The sequence below is a fragment of the Emys orbicularis genome, chromosome 13 (assembly GCF_028017835.1).
Source record: "Emys orbicularis isolate rEmyOrb1 chromosome 13, rEmyOrb1.hap1, whole genome shotgun sequence".
Classification (NCBI taxonomy): Eukaryota; Metazoa; Chordata; order Testudines; family Emydidae; genus Emys; species Emys orbicularis.
The window spans coordinates 45151165-45167674 of NC_088695.1; the positions used below are offsets into that span (position 1 = coordinate 45151165).

Genomic DNA, 16510 nt, shown 5'->3' on the forward strand with positions numbered 1-16510 from the left:
ATGTCTTGGCAGCTTTGTTAAGGGAACAGATTGTGCTTCAAAAAATGGCAGAGTTTCAAAATATTATATTCTCTTAAGAAAGACAAGGAAAATAAACTCAAAACATGGAGAATATATTTCAGCGGAAGGCAGAAAGGCTTTTCATATTTATTTGGGTTTGGTATTTTGCTACTTTGTTCTTCCTTGGACACCACTTGTGAACCAAGATAAGATTAAATTCTGTACAGTCTGTTATGGTTCATGCTCAAATTAGGTTAATTTCCATTGGGTTAATTTCCACCCTCTCAGAACTGCTTGAAATATATTATGCTGAGATATTGGTACAGCATGTGTGATTCTGCAAGAAAATGAATGCAGGAAACAGAACAAAAATGGGTAAGCATCTGTGCTTGTTTTCACTTTTAAGTAGACCATTTGTGAGTGTTTTTGTAGCAGCAGGGGATAGGATAGAGTGTTTCTCAATGACCTGTCTGTGAACCGGTGCCAGTCCCTGAGATCTCCCTGACGCAGTTCAGGAAGGCAGCAAGCCGGTCCCTGGTATCAAAAAGGTTGAGAAACACTGGGATAGACTATCAAGATGAAGACGAAGTAGCAAACCAGAAGAGGGCAGATGGTTTTATGGTTAGGGCCCTACCAAATTCATGGTCCAGTTTGGTCAATTTCATGGTCATCGGATTTAAAAAATAGTTAATTTCATTATTTCAGCTATTTAAATCTGAAATTTCACGGTGATGTAATTAGAGAGGTCCTGACAGAGCTGGGCAGCTGGAGAGCGGCAGTAGCAGCACAGAAGTATGGTACTGCCACCCTTACTTCTGCGCTGCTGCTGGCTGGGCTCTGCCTTCAGAGCTGGGCGCCCAGCCAGCAGTCGCCACCCTCCAGCCGCCAAGTGCAGAAGGGTGGCAATAGCGCAACCCCCCTAAAATAACCTTATGACCCTCCTGCAACTCCCTTTTGGGCAGGACCCCCAATTTGAGAAACACTGGTCTCCCCCGTGAAATCTGTATAGTATGGGGTAAAAGCACACAAAAGACCAGATTTCACGGCGGGGGGGGGGATCGGATTTCATGGTCCGTGACGCATTTTTCATGGCTGTGAATTTGGTAGGGCCCTGCTTATGGTTAAGAGGCTGAGATGTGACTGTGGAGTGCTGGGTCCAATTCCTCACTATCCCATAGACTCCTTCTATCACCTGGGGCAAATCACCTTGTTTCAGTTCCCTAAATGTAATACGGGGATGGAAAGCTAGGATTCTTACACTGTTTGGCTTTGGAACCAAGCTTCCCCTTCCCCCACCATTAGCACCTTTCACAACAACAATATTAAGAGGGAACCCCTGCCCCAAAGAGCTTCCAATCTAAATGGAGACCATAGGCAGTCACGGACCCCATCAAAGTCAATGGGTGTGCCAAGCCCCAAGCATGAAGTCACATGGCTGGACTCATGGGGTTTCCCTGGTTGCATGCTCAGGGGCTAGGATAGAGGATGCAGGCTATGTCAGAAAGCCAGTGAGAGGAATTGTGAGGATGACCTAAGAGGAAGCAGAGAGACGGCCTTTTGGGCACTGAGCTCGCTGGAGTGGCAGGCTTGGAGATTTCTGAGGAAGGAAACTTCTGGTTTTTGTTTATATCTACTGTGTTCAAGGAAACAGGACTCTATACGTTTTTTTTGTAAATAAACAAGATTACACCAAGAGTATACCTGACTCCTATTACTGATTTATCCGCCTAATGGAAACAACCCTGCAAGACCCTAGATTTTGGCTAACCACTCAGGCTGTCGTGGCAACAATATGTACAGTGCCTAGCACGGCCCCAATCTTAGTTGGACCGTCTAGCTGCTATTATAATACTACTAAGAATAGTAAGAAGACCAGAGATGTAATGGCCGGGGTACTCTGGGGCACCTGGCATTGGCCACTGTCGGTAGACAGGATACTGGGCTAGATGGACCTTTGGTCTGACCCGGTACGGCCGTTCTGATGTACTCTGCTAATCTAATTACAGAAGCTTCTGCATTTGTTTTTACCATTTTCCGTCTTCTTTATAGACCAACTGATGTCTCTTGGCAAATTTTTGAAAACTATTCATCATTATTCTCAATAATCTCTCTCAAGCTGTTCTGCTGGGTCTTATCTTCTGTTGGCCTTTTTATATTTAGGCTGGAAGCTCTGTGGAGCAGAGAACATGTCTTTTTCCAATGCAAGTTTGTAGTATTGTTTTTAATAAATAATAATAATTGATAATATTAAAGCAAGATATGTGCAGTAGTTTCCAAATAAATGTTTTATCCATAAAGCTGCATTGCAACCATCTGCTACATGCTGGAATGGCCTGTGGCAAACTGAGCAGGCTCGATCTTGTGTTTTAGAGCTGAGAAGAAAAAGATCTATGGTTAAAAAGTTGACTAGTTGCTTTAAAAGGGTCGTTTTCAGTTCTGTGGGCATGCATCTTAACCCAGTGGCCCCTGCAGCCCTTGAATTCACAGATATTTATAGGCCTGCGTGTCGGAGCATGATGGCAGAATGTGTCATAGGAAAATAAACCGAAACACTTATATGTAAAAGGTTGAAGGAGAGTGTCGTGAACAGGGAGAGAAACAGAGGTTTGAAGAAAGACAGTAATTGATGTAAATTGTTAGGTTAAAAAAGTCTAAATTAGGTGGCTGTGCTTTTTTGGGACCAAGTATTTTATAACACACCCAAACTGCATCTGTATGTTTATCCTGGGGGTTTGGTGACATGACTTATGTTCTCAGGTTATTTTGTCCCTGGATTCAGAACCTCGCTCTGAAATGTGACTATATGTTTAGCAATAAAAAGGTTCTCATATTTCCCTAGTCCATCTGACTCTGTCACCCTCTGGTTTGGGCCCTAGGATTGTTTGAACTGCTTTAGAACTTGGTTTTAATCCTGTTCATGTTAACTCACTTTAAGAAAGGTTTAGCTAGCCAATGTGAACAAATACTGTTGTATATTTGGAGCCTAATTCTACTCTCATTTGTGCTGATTTTACATAGCTACATTGACTTCAGTGCTTGACACTAGTGTAAATGGCCCAGACCCTCAAAGGTATTTAGGCGCCTAAGTCCCATTGATTTCAAGGATCTGGGCCTATAAGATCAGAATCTGGCCCTATGTTGTCAAACTCTGTTTAAAAAGATTCTATCCCTGCTTTTGCACAGGGTAAATAGGTGTTTATACCCGGTATATTGGAATTGGTTTCAGTCTGAATTGAATCAGTTCAGGAAACATGGGAGCCAGTGTAGATAGGGCTTTAAAAGGTGAGATGCCTTTCCCATTGCCTGAGCTGTCGCCTGCATTTTGTGCCACTGTGGGAGCTCGAACTGCAGGCCTGATCACAGCTTGCTGAACAAAGGAACTTTGTATTTTGAACTCTGTGCCCTGAATCTGCACCACCAGACTGAGCTGGTGTTTCTGTTAAATAAGGTCAATCATGGTAGACAAGCCCTGTTTTACAATTATAACCACAGAGGTTATCCCCCCCCCCTCGGGTACACCACCCCCACCCTAGAAAACTGTCTTTACTTCTGCCTCTTTCTTGTTTCACAGGCAAGAAGAGAAACCCTGGGCTGAAAATTCCTAAAGAAGCGTTTGAACAACCACAGACAAGCTCTACGTAAGTCTCAAAAAAATCAGGGGCTATAACCCCCTAACCTCCCCCCCCCCATTTAATTTGCTCTCTCGTGTACTGCTTTGTCACGTGTCTCAGTCAAAAGAACAAAAGGGGGTCTTATTTTAGCTGATGGTGTCGCTTCTTTTGCGTGAATGAGTTAATAGATTCAGAAGGGACCATTGTGCTCTGCTGCGTAACACGAGCTAGAGAACGTCCCTGAAACAGTTAAGAAGAGAGAGCCTGGTATTATTAGGGTGCCATTTGCTGCACAAGGCAAGCCCTGCAGCTCAGGGTTGCTTGGCTTTATCAGCCTCCTTGAAGGTTAACGTTGATTATTAAAGCAGCAGCACCCACCATCCTGTATGACTTGGGTATCTATTTGCATTGGCAGGTCTGCTCAGCTGATAGGCATAAATGGAAACACACTAGGTGATCTGATCCCATCCATCAGCCCCTTCCTCATGCTCATTCTGATGATCCTCTGAAGGGGGAGCCCCCGGGGGACTGCTTTTTGACAAGTCAGAGACACAGATGTTTGGGAAACTGCTGGCTGCATGGGGGAGAAAGCTCTGGGCTATAAAGTGGCCAACAGCTGAAGTAGGGTGACAGATGTCCCGATTTTATAGGGACAGTCCCGATTTTTGGGTCTTTTTCTTATACAGGCTCCTATTACTCTCCACCCCCTGTCCCGATTTTTCATACTTGCTGTCTGGTCGCCCTAAGCTGAAGGGATGTCACGTCTCCCCCAGGAATATGAAAATTGAGGCTGATGCTCTCGTGGTCAATGGGAGAGTAATTTAGATTTAAGTTTCTCTTCAGAGAGCCTGTATTTTCTACTTGCTTGGAACAGTTGCTACTATAATATCCCTGGAGCTCTTTCCTGGATGGTTTATATTCGATACATTTGCTGGTACAGTAATGTTGCTTAGAAATATATGTGTGGGATAGTTTATTTTGTTTGGGGAACTTGTAAAAGTCCAGCAAAAGTACTCTCTTACTGGTATAAGCTGTGTCTGCACTAGAAAAGGTTTGCTAGTGTACATCGAGACTATCTAGGTATAGCTATAGTGGCAAACCTTTTCTAGTGTAGCCAAATCCCCAGTCAACTCAATAGACATCAGATACTATGACTATGTGCCCTCGTATGGGAATCATTTGATGACATTGATGAGATTCCAGAAACAAATTAGTTAAAAAAACCTCCAACCCAACTGGCTTTTTATTAAGAGCTTAATTCAACGGCCTGATCAAAGGAGCAGCCCCGGTATCCCCGGGGGGGGGGGGCAGCCTACTCAGCCAATTAGCACGTCAGGGTGACCACAATGTAAAGAGATGGCATGAAGGCCTTGATTTGCCAGGGCAATTCTACTTGGGTTTCCCCAAGCTTATGTACAAGCAGGAAGCCTGACTTTGTAAAGTGTGCTAGCAGTGGTTTTAATACATTAAATCAGTTAGGCAGCATCAGAAAGGAGAAATCTGAGAAGTCTCTCTCTGGTCAGATATACCTGATGCCTTACCTTTCCCGGGAGGAGGAGCATTTTCTGAGAAGGAGAGCCGTCCCCCACCTTGTCTTAACTATTCCTGGAAAGGATTAGTGTAAGATAAATGAAGGCAGCTTCAGGTTCTCTGTAAATTGGATGGGGTAGCTGTTACTGCAGAGACTGTGGAGGAATCAGAGCTGGGATTCCCTTTCTAGATGCCTTTATTTGTATTCTCGCTGCCTTGTAGAATGATAGATGGAGCAGGTTTCCCTTAGCAGGACTGTTGGGAGATGTAGCTTTGCGTAATGATCATTTTAGGGGAAGTGGGACCGTGCTAATTGACGTGCGTGGGGCCTTGGCATTAATGGACTGCTGCTTTGTACAGCGTTGGATGTGAACGCTAAATAAAGATGTCAAGGGGGTAATAAGATGTTAACCTTTTTGCCTGGTGTCAGGTAATAAGCAGTTAGATGGGCTATCAATCCTTATGCTTTAGGACACGGAGTACGTCTACACTCCAAAAAAACCCCTTGTTCAGCAAGTCTCAGAGCCCGGGTCAGCTGACTCAGGCTCCTGGGACTTGCTGTACGGGGCTAAAATTCACAGTATTGACGGTTCCCACAAGGGACGGATCCCAGTCTCTGAAACCAGAAAGGGGGTGGGTCTCAGAGCCCAGGCTCCAGCCCGAGCAGCAGCGTCTACACTGATATTTTTAGCCCCGTGAGCTTGAGTCAGTTGACCCAGCTTCTGACGCTCACTGCAGCTGGGTGTTTTTTGCAGTTTAGACGTACCCACAGTGATCGCCAACTCCGAGGCCAGGGGTATTGTGCATTAGGGCTTAACGCTTTCTTCTGATTTTTGTTTATAAGCTCTGCTGGGGATGTTCCTTCATCAGGGGAAGGGAAGGAAGAAAACAACGTGCCAATAAAAATCAGCCATGTCCTATTGAAAAATATTTTCCCTTTCTAAATGGAGACAGGCCTGAACAAAAGCATAGAGTCCCCAACCCCTTTTAGCCCCAGGTGCATCCAGGGCCAAATGCTACTTCCGAGACAGAATTGAAACTGGGCTTGCGTTTTTCCTCTCTGCCTGTTTAATCTGTCCTGTAAACTGGCTAAGGCGGATTTGCTTCTCTCTACCCCTCTTGTGTTTCCCAGGAATTGGTTCCAGTCCCAGCCTGTCAAAGGGAGTCTCTCTTTGAATTCCTTAGTGCTGGAATTGGACGCAGGCTTGTGAAATTCCAACTCCAGCAGCTTCCTTCCTGACACCTTTTGGGATGACTTTGTGAACCTTGGCAACATCTAATAGCACTGAAAGGCTAGGAAACCAGCTCGGCTACTCAGGATGACACTGCTGCATACGCTGCATGGGGCTGCTGTCCCATCAGTTTGAGGGGAACTTATACCCAGACCTCCCATTACTGAGAGTCCCATATCCACAGGGCAATAGCCCCTGGTCTAGGGGCTCTGCAAGGCTTTGTCTCTTTGGAATATTATCTGTGTAAGGTCTCTGTGACTGATGCTTCTGCATACTATTTTTTTTTCTTTCTCTTCCACAGGCCCCCTAGAGATTTAGACTCCAAAGCCTGCATCTCTATTGGCGAGAAGGTACAGTTACAAGCTATGGCAACTAAAGAGTTCATATGTGTTTGCGTACACGGGGTCAGGAACTAAGTTAGGGGAGCGTGTTTAGAAAAATAATTCCTGGCTCTTGTGTGGGAGGGGTGCTGTGATCCGAACGTGAAGAAGGATCGAAATCAGGTTTAGGGCAGGGCTTCCTGGCCATTTTTAAGCATAAAACCACTGACGTTTTCTGTCAGTGCTCCCTAAGCCACGTGTTTCTCCATTTCCTAGCATCTTTTGTGCTTTAGCAGCTAATTCCCCTCCCCCTCCAAAAAAGTGAGACTGTTCTGGCGCATAAGACCTTTATTATCTTATCTTCACTGTGCCACTATGTTAAAAGTTTATGTTCAGTGCATAGGAATGGGATCATTACACATTTTAAAAGCAATATCCAGAAAGTATTGTTTATCCATTCAGACTGAAAGTTCAGTAACCTTCAGTAAAATTGTTAATTGGAGAAATAGGTAGAAATGCGTATTATATATTTATTTATACGTGTGTGACAGAAAATAGCTCTGATCACTCAGTGTAGTGAAAGTATAGCACTAGGGATTATATGCGTATGTGTGAAGGGGGATATATGTCCATCCTAAATCTGTTTTCTGCGGAGCTGTAAAATTTTCTACAGAATCGAAGCTTTCATGATATATCTCTCTGGTTTAGAAGCTGGAGGTAGGTTCATGGTGGTTTCCTTACAGGTATGTGTTTGGCAAAACGAGAGTAAAATTGTAAAGTCTTTGGGTCAGGGACAGTCTCTTTGTTCTGTGTTTTGTACAGCGCCTCGCAGAGTGGGGTCCTGGTTCATGACTTGGGCTCCTAGGCATTATCGCAGATTCACAATGCAAATCATTATAATTATTATTATAATACAAACCAGGCTGTGCAGGTACAGTGGGTACTAGCATGCGTCTAGAGTTTCTGAAGGGGGAGGCCATAAGCCAAGCACCCTCAAGCACCTGTACGATCGGTGTCCCCTTTAGCACTGCAGCCTCTCAGCCGGTTTTAGTTCTTATCTAAGGTTATTCCCCCCCGCTAGGTTTTGATGAAACAGCCCTGCCCCATGGATGCACAGGGATGAGAAGTGTGATGTCATGCTCATAGCTTGGCTGCTTTAGCCAGGTTGTAGCCAGCAGGCGCTTGGTCCCACTGCAGATAGAGCTAAACTTTCTAGTGAGTCTTCTCGACCCAGTGCTGTTCTACCAGATTCCTACGCAATCAGAACCCAGCCTACGCCCCTGTGGCCAGTGTCAGCGTCTCAGCTGAAACATTTACGTATCATTTAGAGAGGCATTAGCCGCAGCTCATCGAACCTGCCTCGGCCTTTATTCACCTAATCCGAAAGTGAGATCAAGGAGTGTGTGAGGGGGTCTTTTGTGTCAGCACATCTGTTAAAAAGCAGCCAGGCTCAGAGCTCGCATATGAGACTGTCCGCTCCTTTTGTGAGCAAAGCAGCTCTGCAAAGCCAGCCCAGGGGAATGGCCGAGCAAGAGGCCATGCATAGGAGCAAATCCTTCTGTGGAGAAGGCCTCAGAGGTGACTCCCATTTGGTCCTCCAGGGAATTACCCAGCTTAACGAGCGTGGCCTCATTTCCCTTTGCGACACTTGCAACATCCTTTAACCCTTGTCTGGCTTTTACAAAATGCCCCCAACACCACACGCTTAATGGGATTAATAGTAACATGTAGTCAGGGGCAAGATGCTGATTGCTAAACCCTGGGTAATGTTAGTAGTTTTCTTTTATTTCATTCTCCCACCACCAGGATCAATACAAGCGAAGAGGACACAGCCTGAGAAGTTTATTTTTTAAATGGTCTGTGTGAGCCGTGGCGGCCAGTTCTAATAACTGGAGTATCCACCCTGGTTTAGTCACACCCACCTGCCTGGCCCTGAGCCATTGTTTGGCGTCCTTGCTACGAAAGCAAAGTCCTCCTTCAGTTGCAGAGTTAACACTTGTATCCTCAGCTAGTGGGCTTAGCACACAGGGCGCTGCCCAGCTCACCCAGAGACGGATGTGGAGTTGAGGCAGGGTTTTAAAATTCTCTTGAATTGGATGCAGGCGGAGAGTTTCCCAGAAGGGCGCTGGATGAGTTTTCTGGGAGCTCCAGCCGCTAGCAGTAATGCATGATCTTAACTCTGGTGATCCCAAAGACTCCAGAGAATTCCTGGACAATCTCCTTGTGACTGGAGTCGATGACACTAACTGGCTAGGATCGCCTGCTGGTCCTGATGTGGGATACTGAGTGAGGGCATTATGCGGGCCTCATGGAGGGACTCTGCTTAGAATGCTGGCAAAGAACTAGGTTCACTGCTAGCAATCTCCATGTGCCTGTTAAGTGTGACTGGCCTGTTCATTAGCCTTTCATGTGGGGAGGGGGAGGGGGTCCTCCATATGGGCATCGGATGCCCAGGATGCTCCCATTTCTCTTACATACTCTCATCGTCAAGGCAGCCCTCCCTGCATCAAACCACAGAGAACCAAATGGGCTCTTGCTTCTTCAGTGGCCAGAAGCTGATTGCTCCGCTGTAAAGTGTAATCGCCTCAAAACAGCCCTAGATACTGTTGACCCACGAGGTGGGCCATAGGGGAGCAGTGATCAAGTATGTGCGTATGCACGCACCATGAGCACCTCAAAACTGAGCTGGGTAACAACTTGACCTGGGGCTCTTGGAAGCGGCCTGATCACCTTGCAAATGGCCGTTTTCTCCTAGCCCCAGCTGGAGCAGAAAGTAGGGCTTGTTTTCTTTCCTGTTTTTCCTGCCTCCCCTTGGATACTGACTCATTCCCCAGGAACAATGTCCCTAGCTCCAGCTGAGGTGTGAACGTCCACTGTTTGTTGCTGGACTGTTAACTTCAAAGCCTAGTTCCTCCCCTCTCCCCAGATGCTATTAAACAGCTTCCCCAAGTGCTCAGCCTTGGCATTTCAGTGAGGGACACCTCTTCTGGTTTTCACTCTGAAGACACTTGACTGGGAGGTCTAATGGATGAGGGGGGAGAGAGCCCACTCTCCCCTCCTGAAATATAATCAAAGCCAACTCAGTCATCCCCAACGGCTTGCAGGGCTATAGCATGGATTGTCAACCCTGGCCGTGAGGAGGATCCGAAATCTTTTTTTGCTGTCAGAACATGGGATCGCTGAAATATTGCATTAAAAGTACGCTGGGTGGGTGTACCTCTACCAGCAGGAGATCAGAATCAGTCTGATCTACTGCTGACTTAAACTGCCTTCTAAAGTTTTTGACTCCTTTCTTACACTGGAGGCTTTTCTTCATCTATGCTGCTACCATGAATTTATATGTCCAAGATTCTAACCAGCACAGGTCAGCCTGTCCCAAAATCAGATTCTGAGGAAAGCAAGCATAGAGTCCAGTTTCATTTGACATTGTAAATTTTTCCAGGAAAACAAGAACATGCAACAGCTATTTTTATTAGCGTAAATGTCCCAGGAGCATTAATAAATCCAGGCAATAAATCGGTTAGGACTATCTCTTGCCACTGAACATCAGCCAGTGAATTTATTAGGTGATGTATTAGTTCATTAGCATTTTACGATATCTGTCATTGGGCGTTTGTCTTTCTTTTCTTTTTAAGTTTGAATTTTTATTAGTGCTGGGGCTGGGAGATGGAACGGGGGTGAGGGATCTGCAGCTCAACGGCCCAGCGTCAAGTCAAAGAAATACCTGCTGCTAAAGTGATCCCTTGTTCCAAGAAAAGCAGTTCACACCCACAATCCCAAGAAAGAGGGAGAGAATTCCAAAAGGATCTCTGCATGGAGGCAGCGAGACTGTGCTGGAAGGTGCAAAGAGGCATGCCCTCATAAAATACAGAGCTCAGGCTTTTTTTTTTATATGGCTTCCCATGGAGGAGGGGGACTTGATTGGCTAGCAGTCAGCACCCTGGTAGGAGTTAGCTGTCTCTCTCCCAGAATGCATTTGTCCTGCAAGGTTCCTTTAGGACATGATTTCATCATGCTCCTCTTCCACAGGCTGTATTGTGTTCCCTAGAGTAGGCTACTCGTTCCTTTCCCTTTAACTTTGCTGCTAAATTTAAGAATGCTGCCTGAAAAAGAGACAAAGTGCTTGTTTCGGAAGAGTTTGCTTTAAACAGCAGGCACAGTGTTGGACAGAAAAAGATGCCTGGATCCACGTTAACACAAAAAAAGCTACTGAGGGCTGTTTTTACAGTAAATGTAATTGTGCCCGAGCAGCCCGCGTCCAAGCTCTCGGAATCCTCTCCAGACAGCACTTTTCAGGCGGCAGTTTTTCTGCTGCTCAGGCAGAACGCGGTGTGGGATTCTGTGCTGTGAATCAGTTCATTATAACCAGTCGCTTTCAGCAGGATGATTGACTTCTGCGGCGGGGCGTGCGGCCGGTTGGAGTAGCAAAGACACGTTTCAAAATCCAAAAATAATAATAAGCAAAAATACAGCCTGTGCCCAATATTGCGTTGAAAAGAAGAAGGGGCAGGGTAGAATGCAGAGCTCAAAACAAAGTCGTCCTTTAGGCAAAGCCAAGAGAAAGCAATCTGTAACGCTAGACGAAATAAATCTACCAAGGTTTAAAGTGGCACTCTCAACTCCGATCTGGCCCCAATACAGGTTTGTAGACACAAGCTTTTCAAACCCTAAGACCATTTGGAAATACTTCCTTGGATTATTTTTTTAAAGACATTCCCATGGGAAGAGTTGTTTCAGCATTTTTCGGCAGCGTTTTCAACAACCATTGCAGCACCGAGAACCCGAAAGTGAAACGGACTAAATGAAATGGGAACTGGCTTGATTTTCGAAATATAACTGAAAAGGTTGGAAAGTCTGTTCTTAAAGCTCTTTCAGCTCCATGTGAGGTGCTGGTAGTCACACAGGTAAGTGCTGCACCACTGTAGTGATATACCTCTTCAGATTATCGTTAACTAGCTAATCCTCACAGCACTCCTTGTGAGTTTGGGTCAATATTCTTATCCTCATTTTACAGATAGGGAGATAGGCATAGAGAGGAGAGGTCATCTGCCCAGCACCACCAGTGGGAACTGGTGTTCAAGCAAGGCCTAGATCTTAGGAGTTTCTGACTTCCTTTATCACACTAACCATGCTGCCTTCAGTGAGGAGAACTGTTGCACCTGTTCTGTTGCCTTTGGCCTTTTTCACTGTGGCTCTTTTCCTCCCACAGAACTTTGAAGTGAAGGCCGATGACCTGGAGCCGATCTCTGAACTGGGCCGAGGTGCGTACGGGGTGGTGGAGAAGATGCGGCACATGCCTAGCGCACAGATCATGGCGGTGAAGGTAGAGTGAGACTCCTAAGGTGTTTTCTATGTGTGCTGACCCTTCAGGCTGTCCTCAACATAAGCTTCCACTCTTACCTTCACTCGAGCAGGCCTTAGTCTGACAAGGGACATACTCTTTCCATACGGAACAACTCAGGTGCTGAGATGGACAGGACATTAAGCCTAATTCAAGCCCAGATCTACACTTGGAAAAAAGGTGTGTTTTTCAAATGTGACAGCTGACGTGTTTAAAAATCCTAGTGTAGACAGGGCAAGTTATTCATCTGCACACCTAGGACTTTAAGATGCCTTAGCTCTCGTGTTTTGAAAGTACACTTCTTTTCTTAGTGGAGATATACACTCCGGCTTAGTTTGAAAACCAGCTACAGCAGGTGTGAATTTGTCCCATTAAGTCAGGAGGATCCTTGTTTTGCACTGCAGGCCACTTAACAGGAGCCTAAGGGTCACACATAGTTAAGAGCTCCCACTTTTAATAGGCATTTGCAGACCATGGAGATCCCAGAAAACTTGTGGGTGGATGAAGAAGCACCGCAGCATACGAGGAGATGAATTCTCCACAGGCTGTACCTTCCTATTAAGTGTAAGAACGTTCCTTTGGCCTCTGCCTCCCCCCTGCATTAGAACTTTAGGAAGAGGTGAATGTCTCTTCCTGCGAACAGAACAAAAAGATGCAAGGAGTGTCTGTGTGCACCGTTTATGTATCCCGTCTCCAATTTAACATGACATTTTGGGGGTGCAAATGGGGTAATCTTTGTTGTAATCCCTCTGACTGAGGCAGTAATTGCAATACGCTCTGATCTGAGCCCTGTATTGTGAACTTTACCCATTTCCAGTCATATTCACCTACATTCATTTTATTTTACCATCGTCATCATTTCATGGGGTTGCTGCTCTGCATCTTTAGTAATCTATGTGTGTGTGTGTGTGTATACATTTCTCTGCCCCCAAGTAAATAGTACCTGTAATAAAAGTATCTTCAGGGACTTCAGGTAGTTGACAGCTCTTTAATCTATCAGAAAAAGGCATAACAAGACCCAGTGGTTGGTACCTGAAGTGGGACACATTCAGACTAGAAATAAAGCCCAATTTTTTAACATTGTGGGGAATTAACCATTGGAATAATTGAGGTAGGAATGTGATGGATTCGTCATCACTTTAAAGGCTTTTGATCATGACTGGATATCATTCAAGTAGATGTGATCTACCTCAACCAGAAGTTAAGGGCTTGATCTAGAAATTACTCGGCCTGTTATACAGAAGGTCGGACTAGATCATAACGGTCCCGTCTGACCTTAAAAATCTATAACTCTGAATATACATGCATATAAAGAGTGAGAGGGATCCATAGTATTGGGGCAGTGTGTATATCACAATCAGAAGACCCAGGGCCTGATTCTCCTCGCACTTACAAAGGGGCAGCAGACCCCCAAACCCTATGCCTCTAACACGGAACATCTGTTTTGCAAATGGTGACTGTAGCAGAGCCAACTCGCCGCCGTAGCGCCTCCTGCTGGTCCTGCTGGGGATTAGCTCTCTTGGACCACCAGGGCCCCTTTTACTAGTGGTGTCTCACTCGCAGTTACTTCCACTTCCTCCACCGTCTCCACCATCAGGACCCATGTCGCTCCTGGACCATGGTGTCCTCTTTGGGACATGGCCCTCCAGCTGTGCCCCAGCCCTCTGTCTCCCCCCTTTCAGGGGACAGCCGGTCCTCAGTCCCTACACTTGCCTCAGCGGCCAGCTGCAGTCTCTAGTCTAGCCCCTGGCTTCAGGGGCAAACTTCAGTCTGGATTTAGGCTGCTCTCCTCATTGGCAAGTAGGGGTAAAGAGGTGGGGGGGGGAACCCGGCCCAGGGACCCTATAGCTGGCAGTCACTTACTGCCCCTCCTCCTATTCCAGACACCTACTTTCCCTGGGCCATTTTCCCTGTAGCCCTAGCACCTTCCCTGTCCTTGCTTCAGGGCCTCAGTCTGGCCATGGTCAGCCAAGAGCTCCCCTATTGCTCTGCTACCCTGCCCAGCACTGCAGTATCACCAGTGCTCCTCAGCAGATTCCCCTTTGCCCTCCAGGAAGAGACTGCCTCTTGCTCTGCTGAGCAGCCCTTTATATATGGGTTGCTCCAGCAATCCTTCTCCTGATTGGCTCTCCCAATAAACCCTTTCCTGATTGGCTGGGTTCTCCAAGGCTGCCTTAACCCTTCTCCTGCCTGTGTGGGGAAGCCGGCCCACCACAGTAACTCTTCCAGCTTCATGCCTTCATGGCCTCTGATAAATGCAAGAAGATCAGCATCTTCATCCAGCATCTGGACCTGCTAGCTTCAGAAAAGCCCTCTGAATACCACACCAGAAAAAAAAGATGCAAGGCTGAAAGTAATAGGTGAAGTGAAACAAAACTCTTAGCTCATCAATACTGCCAAGAACACAACAAAGCTTTCCCAGTAGCTGTGGGACAAGAACAGGTCTTAAAGTACATCTACATTGCAGCTTGGAGGTGTAATTCCCAGCTTGGGTAGACATTCCCTTAGAGCCTGCATGCTGTACATTTTGTCTGTTCTCTTTGTTCTGGTGTCCACCAGATTCCAAAAGCCCTCTGCAAATGGGCATGACTGGGTTTAGACAGGATGGTGGGAGCGTACAGAGCTGTTACTTACTTTCATCCTAGCTGCTCCACAGTGCTGAGCAATTTAATTCTATTATTAGCCTCCAGTGGCTTTGACCAAAGAGCCTAGAATATCGGCATCTGGTCCACGTTTAACTGTGTGAGCTTATAAAGCTACCCTAGCATCACAGGCGCTTGCTGGCAGCTGTCACCGGGGCCTTCCCGTGATGAAGGAGAGAGAGAAAGAAAAGGAGATGAAGAAAGAGATGTTTTAATAACAATAATCCTTTGCCCTTCTATGGCAGCTCTCCTCCGAGGATCTGTCAGGGCTTCACAGACATAAATCCCACCTCACCCCTGTGAGGTAGGTAAGCGCGATTATCCCTGTTTTACCATGGCACAGAGAGGTTTAAAGACCAAATTTTCAAATGTGTCCTCTAGTTTTGGATGCCTGACTTGAGAGACTTGCCTCAAGCCACAAAAGGAGTCATTGGGCAGAGACAGGGATAGAACTCAGGAGTCCTGACTCCCAGGACCAAATTCTCTGCCGGTGTAAATTGCTGCAGCTCTGGAGTGGTGGCGGTTTACACCAGCCTAGAATTTGGCCCCCCAGTTCCCTGCTCTATCCATACGACCACAGTGCCTCTCAGCTGTAAAAAGAGCCAGGAAAAGGGGAAATGATTTCGGATCCGGAGTAAATGCCGGGACTTCGGTGTGTTGCGTTGTGTGGAGTTTTCCCCTCATGTAGCTGTTGTGAGTGCACGTATGCGAGTGAAACACGGCATGCGGCTGGGAGACTCTCAGCCAGTGCTAAAATCCTCTCTTTTCCAGCGGATCCGAGCCACAGTGAATAGCCAGGAGCAGAAGAGGTTACTGATGGACTTGGACATCTCCATGAGGACGGTAGACTGCCACTTCACGGTCACTTTCTATGGTGCGCTCTTTCGAGAGGTACAGCATTCTGGATTCCTGCCTACGTCTTTCCCCTACTTGGCACTTACACTTACTTGGCTTGGAGGCCACTGTGATGTGATGGGCCATCTGTTAAAAAATATAACAGAAGATGGAAGGTTAGACTATATTGTAAGCCTTTCCCGCAGCCATCTAGGCACTTAGGCTGTGTCCTTCCCTGGGGTGTCTGTTTTAATACACCACCATTGGTGTGCACTCTGCTATGCAGATAGGTATAAAGACCTGATCCCTCCCTAGAGGAACTTACAGTCTGATTCACAAAGGCTTCCTTGATCAGAGGAGACAAAACCCCCATGGATCCTGGGTGAGGAGGTTAAAGCCGTCTCTATGGCGCTATTTTCGATGGTGTTTGTTTAGACCCGGACAGTTGCGTGCTGAGAACATCAGCTCATGTCACATTGAGGTGCATAGAGTTTAAAGCCAGAAGGACCATTTGGTTCTCTCATCTGACCTCTCATTTATCACATCCAGTAAATCTTACCCAGGCACCCCTAACACACAGTTCTCTGAAACGTCCCTCCAAGGGTAAATACTGATCTAGACTTGAATTGAGCCAGGGAACTAGAGAAGAAAATCATCACCGGGGAATTTTTCAAAAGCACCTTGGCCCTATTTTCAGAAGTGATTTAGGCCAAAGTGACGAGTGATTTTTGGGGACCTCAGCTTCTGGGTGCTGAACCGGGGACACCTTAGAGGGGCCTGATTGTTAGAAAGTGCCGAGCACCCATCCTCTGAAAATCTTTCCCCTTTGAGAAATCCAAGTTGAGCATCCAGAATCTCTAGTCACTTGTGAAAAACTTGGGGCCTTAGGCACTTAGGAACTTAAATCCCATTGACTTTCAGTGTGGCTTAGACTCAAGTCATTTAGGTGCTTTGAAAAATTTTACCCAATATCTGATTTTTAAACCCTTGATCATGTAGT

The 16510-nt window shown here is 46.3% G+C and overlaps 1 protein-coding gene across 1 annotated transcript in view; it reads left to right on the forward strand.

Moving 5' to 3' along the window:
* Positions 1–347: 347 nt before the first annotated feature.
* MAP2K6 (mitogen-activated protein kinase kinase 6) overlaps positions 348–16510 on the forward strand; it is a 36132-nt gene continuing 19969 nt past the window's right edge. The window contains exons 1-5 of the mRNA XM_065415597.1: positions 348–375; positions 3572–3638; positions 6675–6723; positions 11903–12016; positions 15448–15567. Of these exons, the coding sequence (XP_065271669.1) occupies positions 348–375; positions 3572–3638; positions 6675–6723; positions 11903–12016; positions 15448–15567 (378 nt within the window). The remainder of the gene's footprint in view (positions 376–3571; positions 3639–6674; positions 6724–11902; positions 12017–15447; positions 15568–16510) is intronic.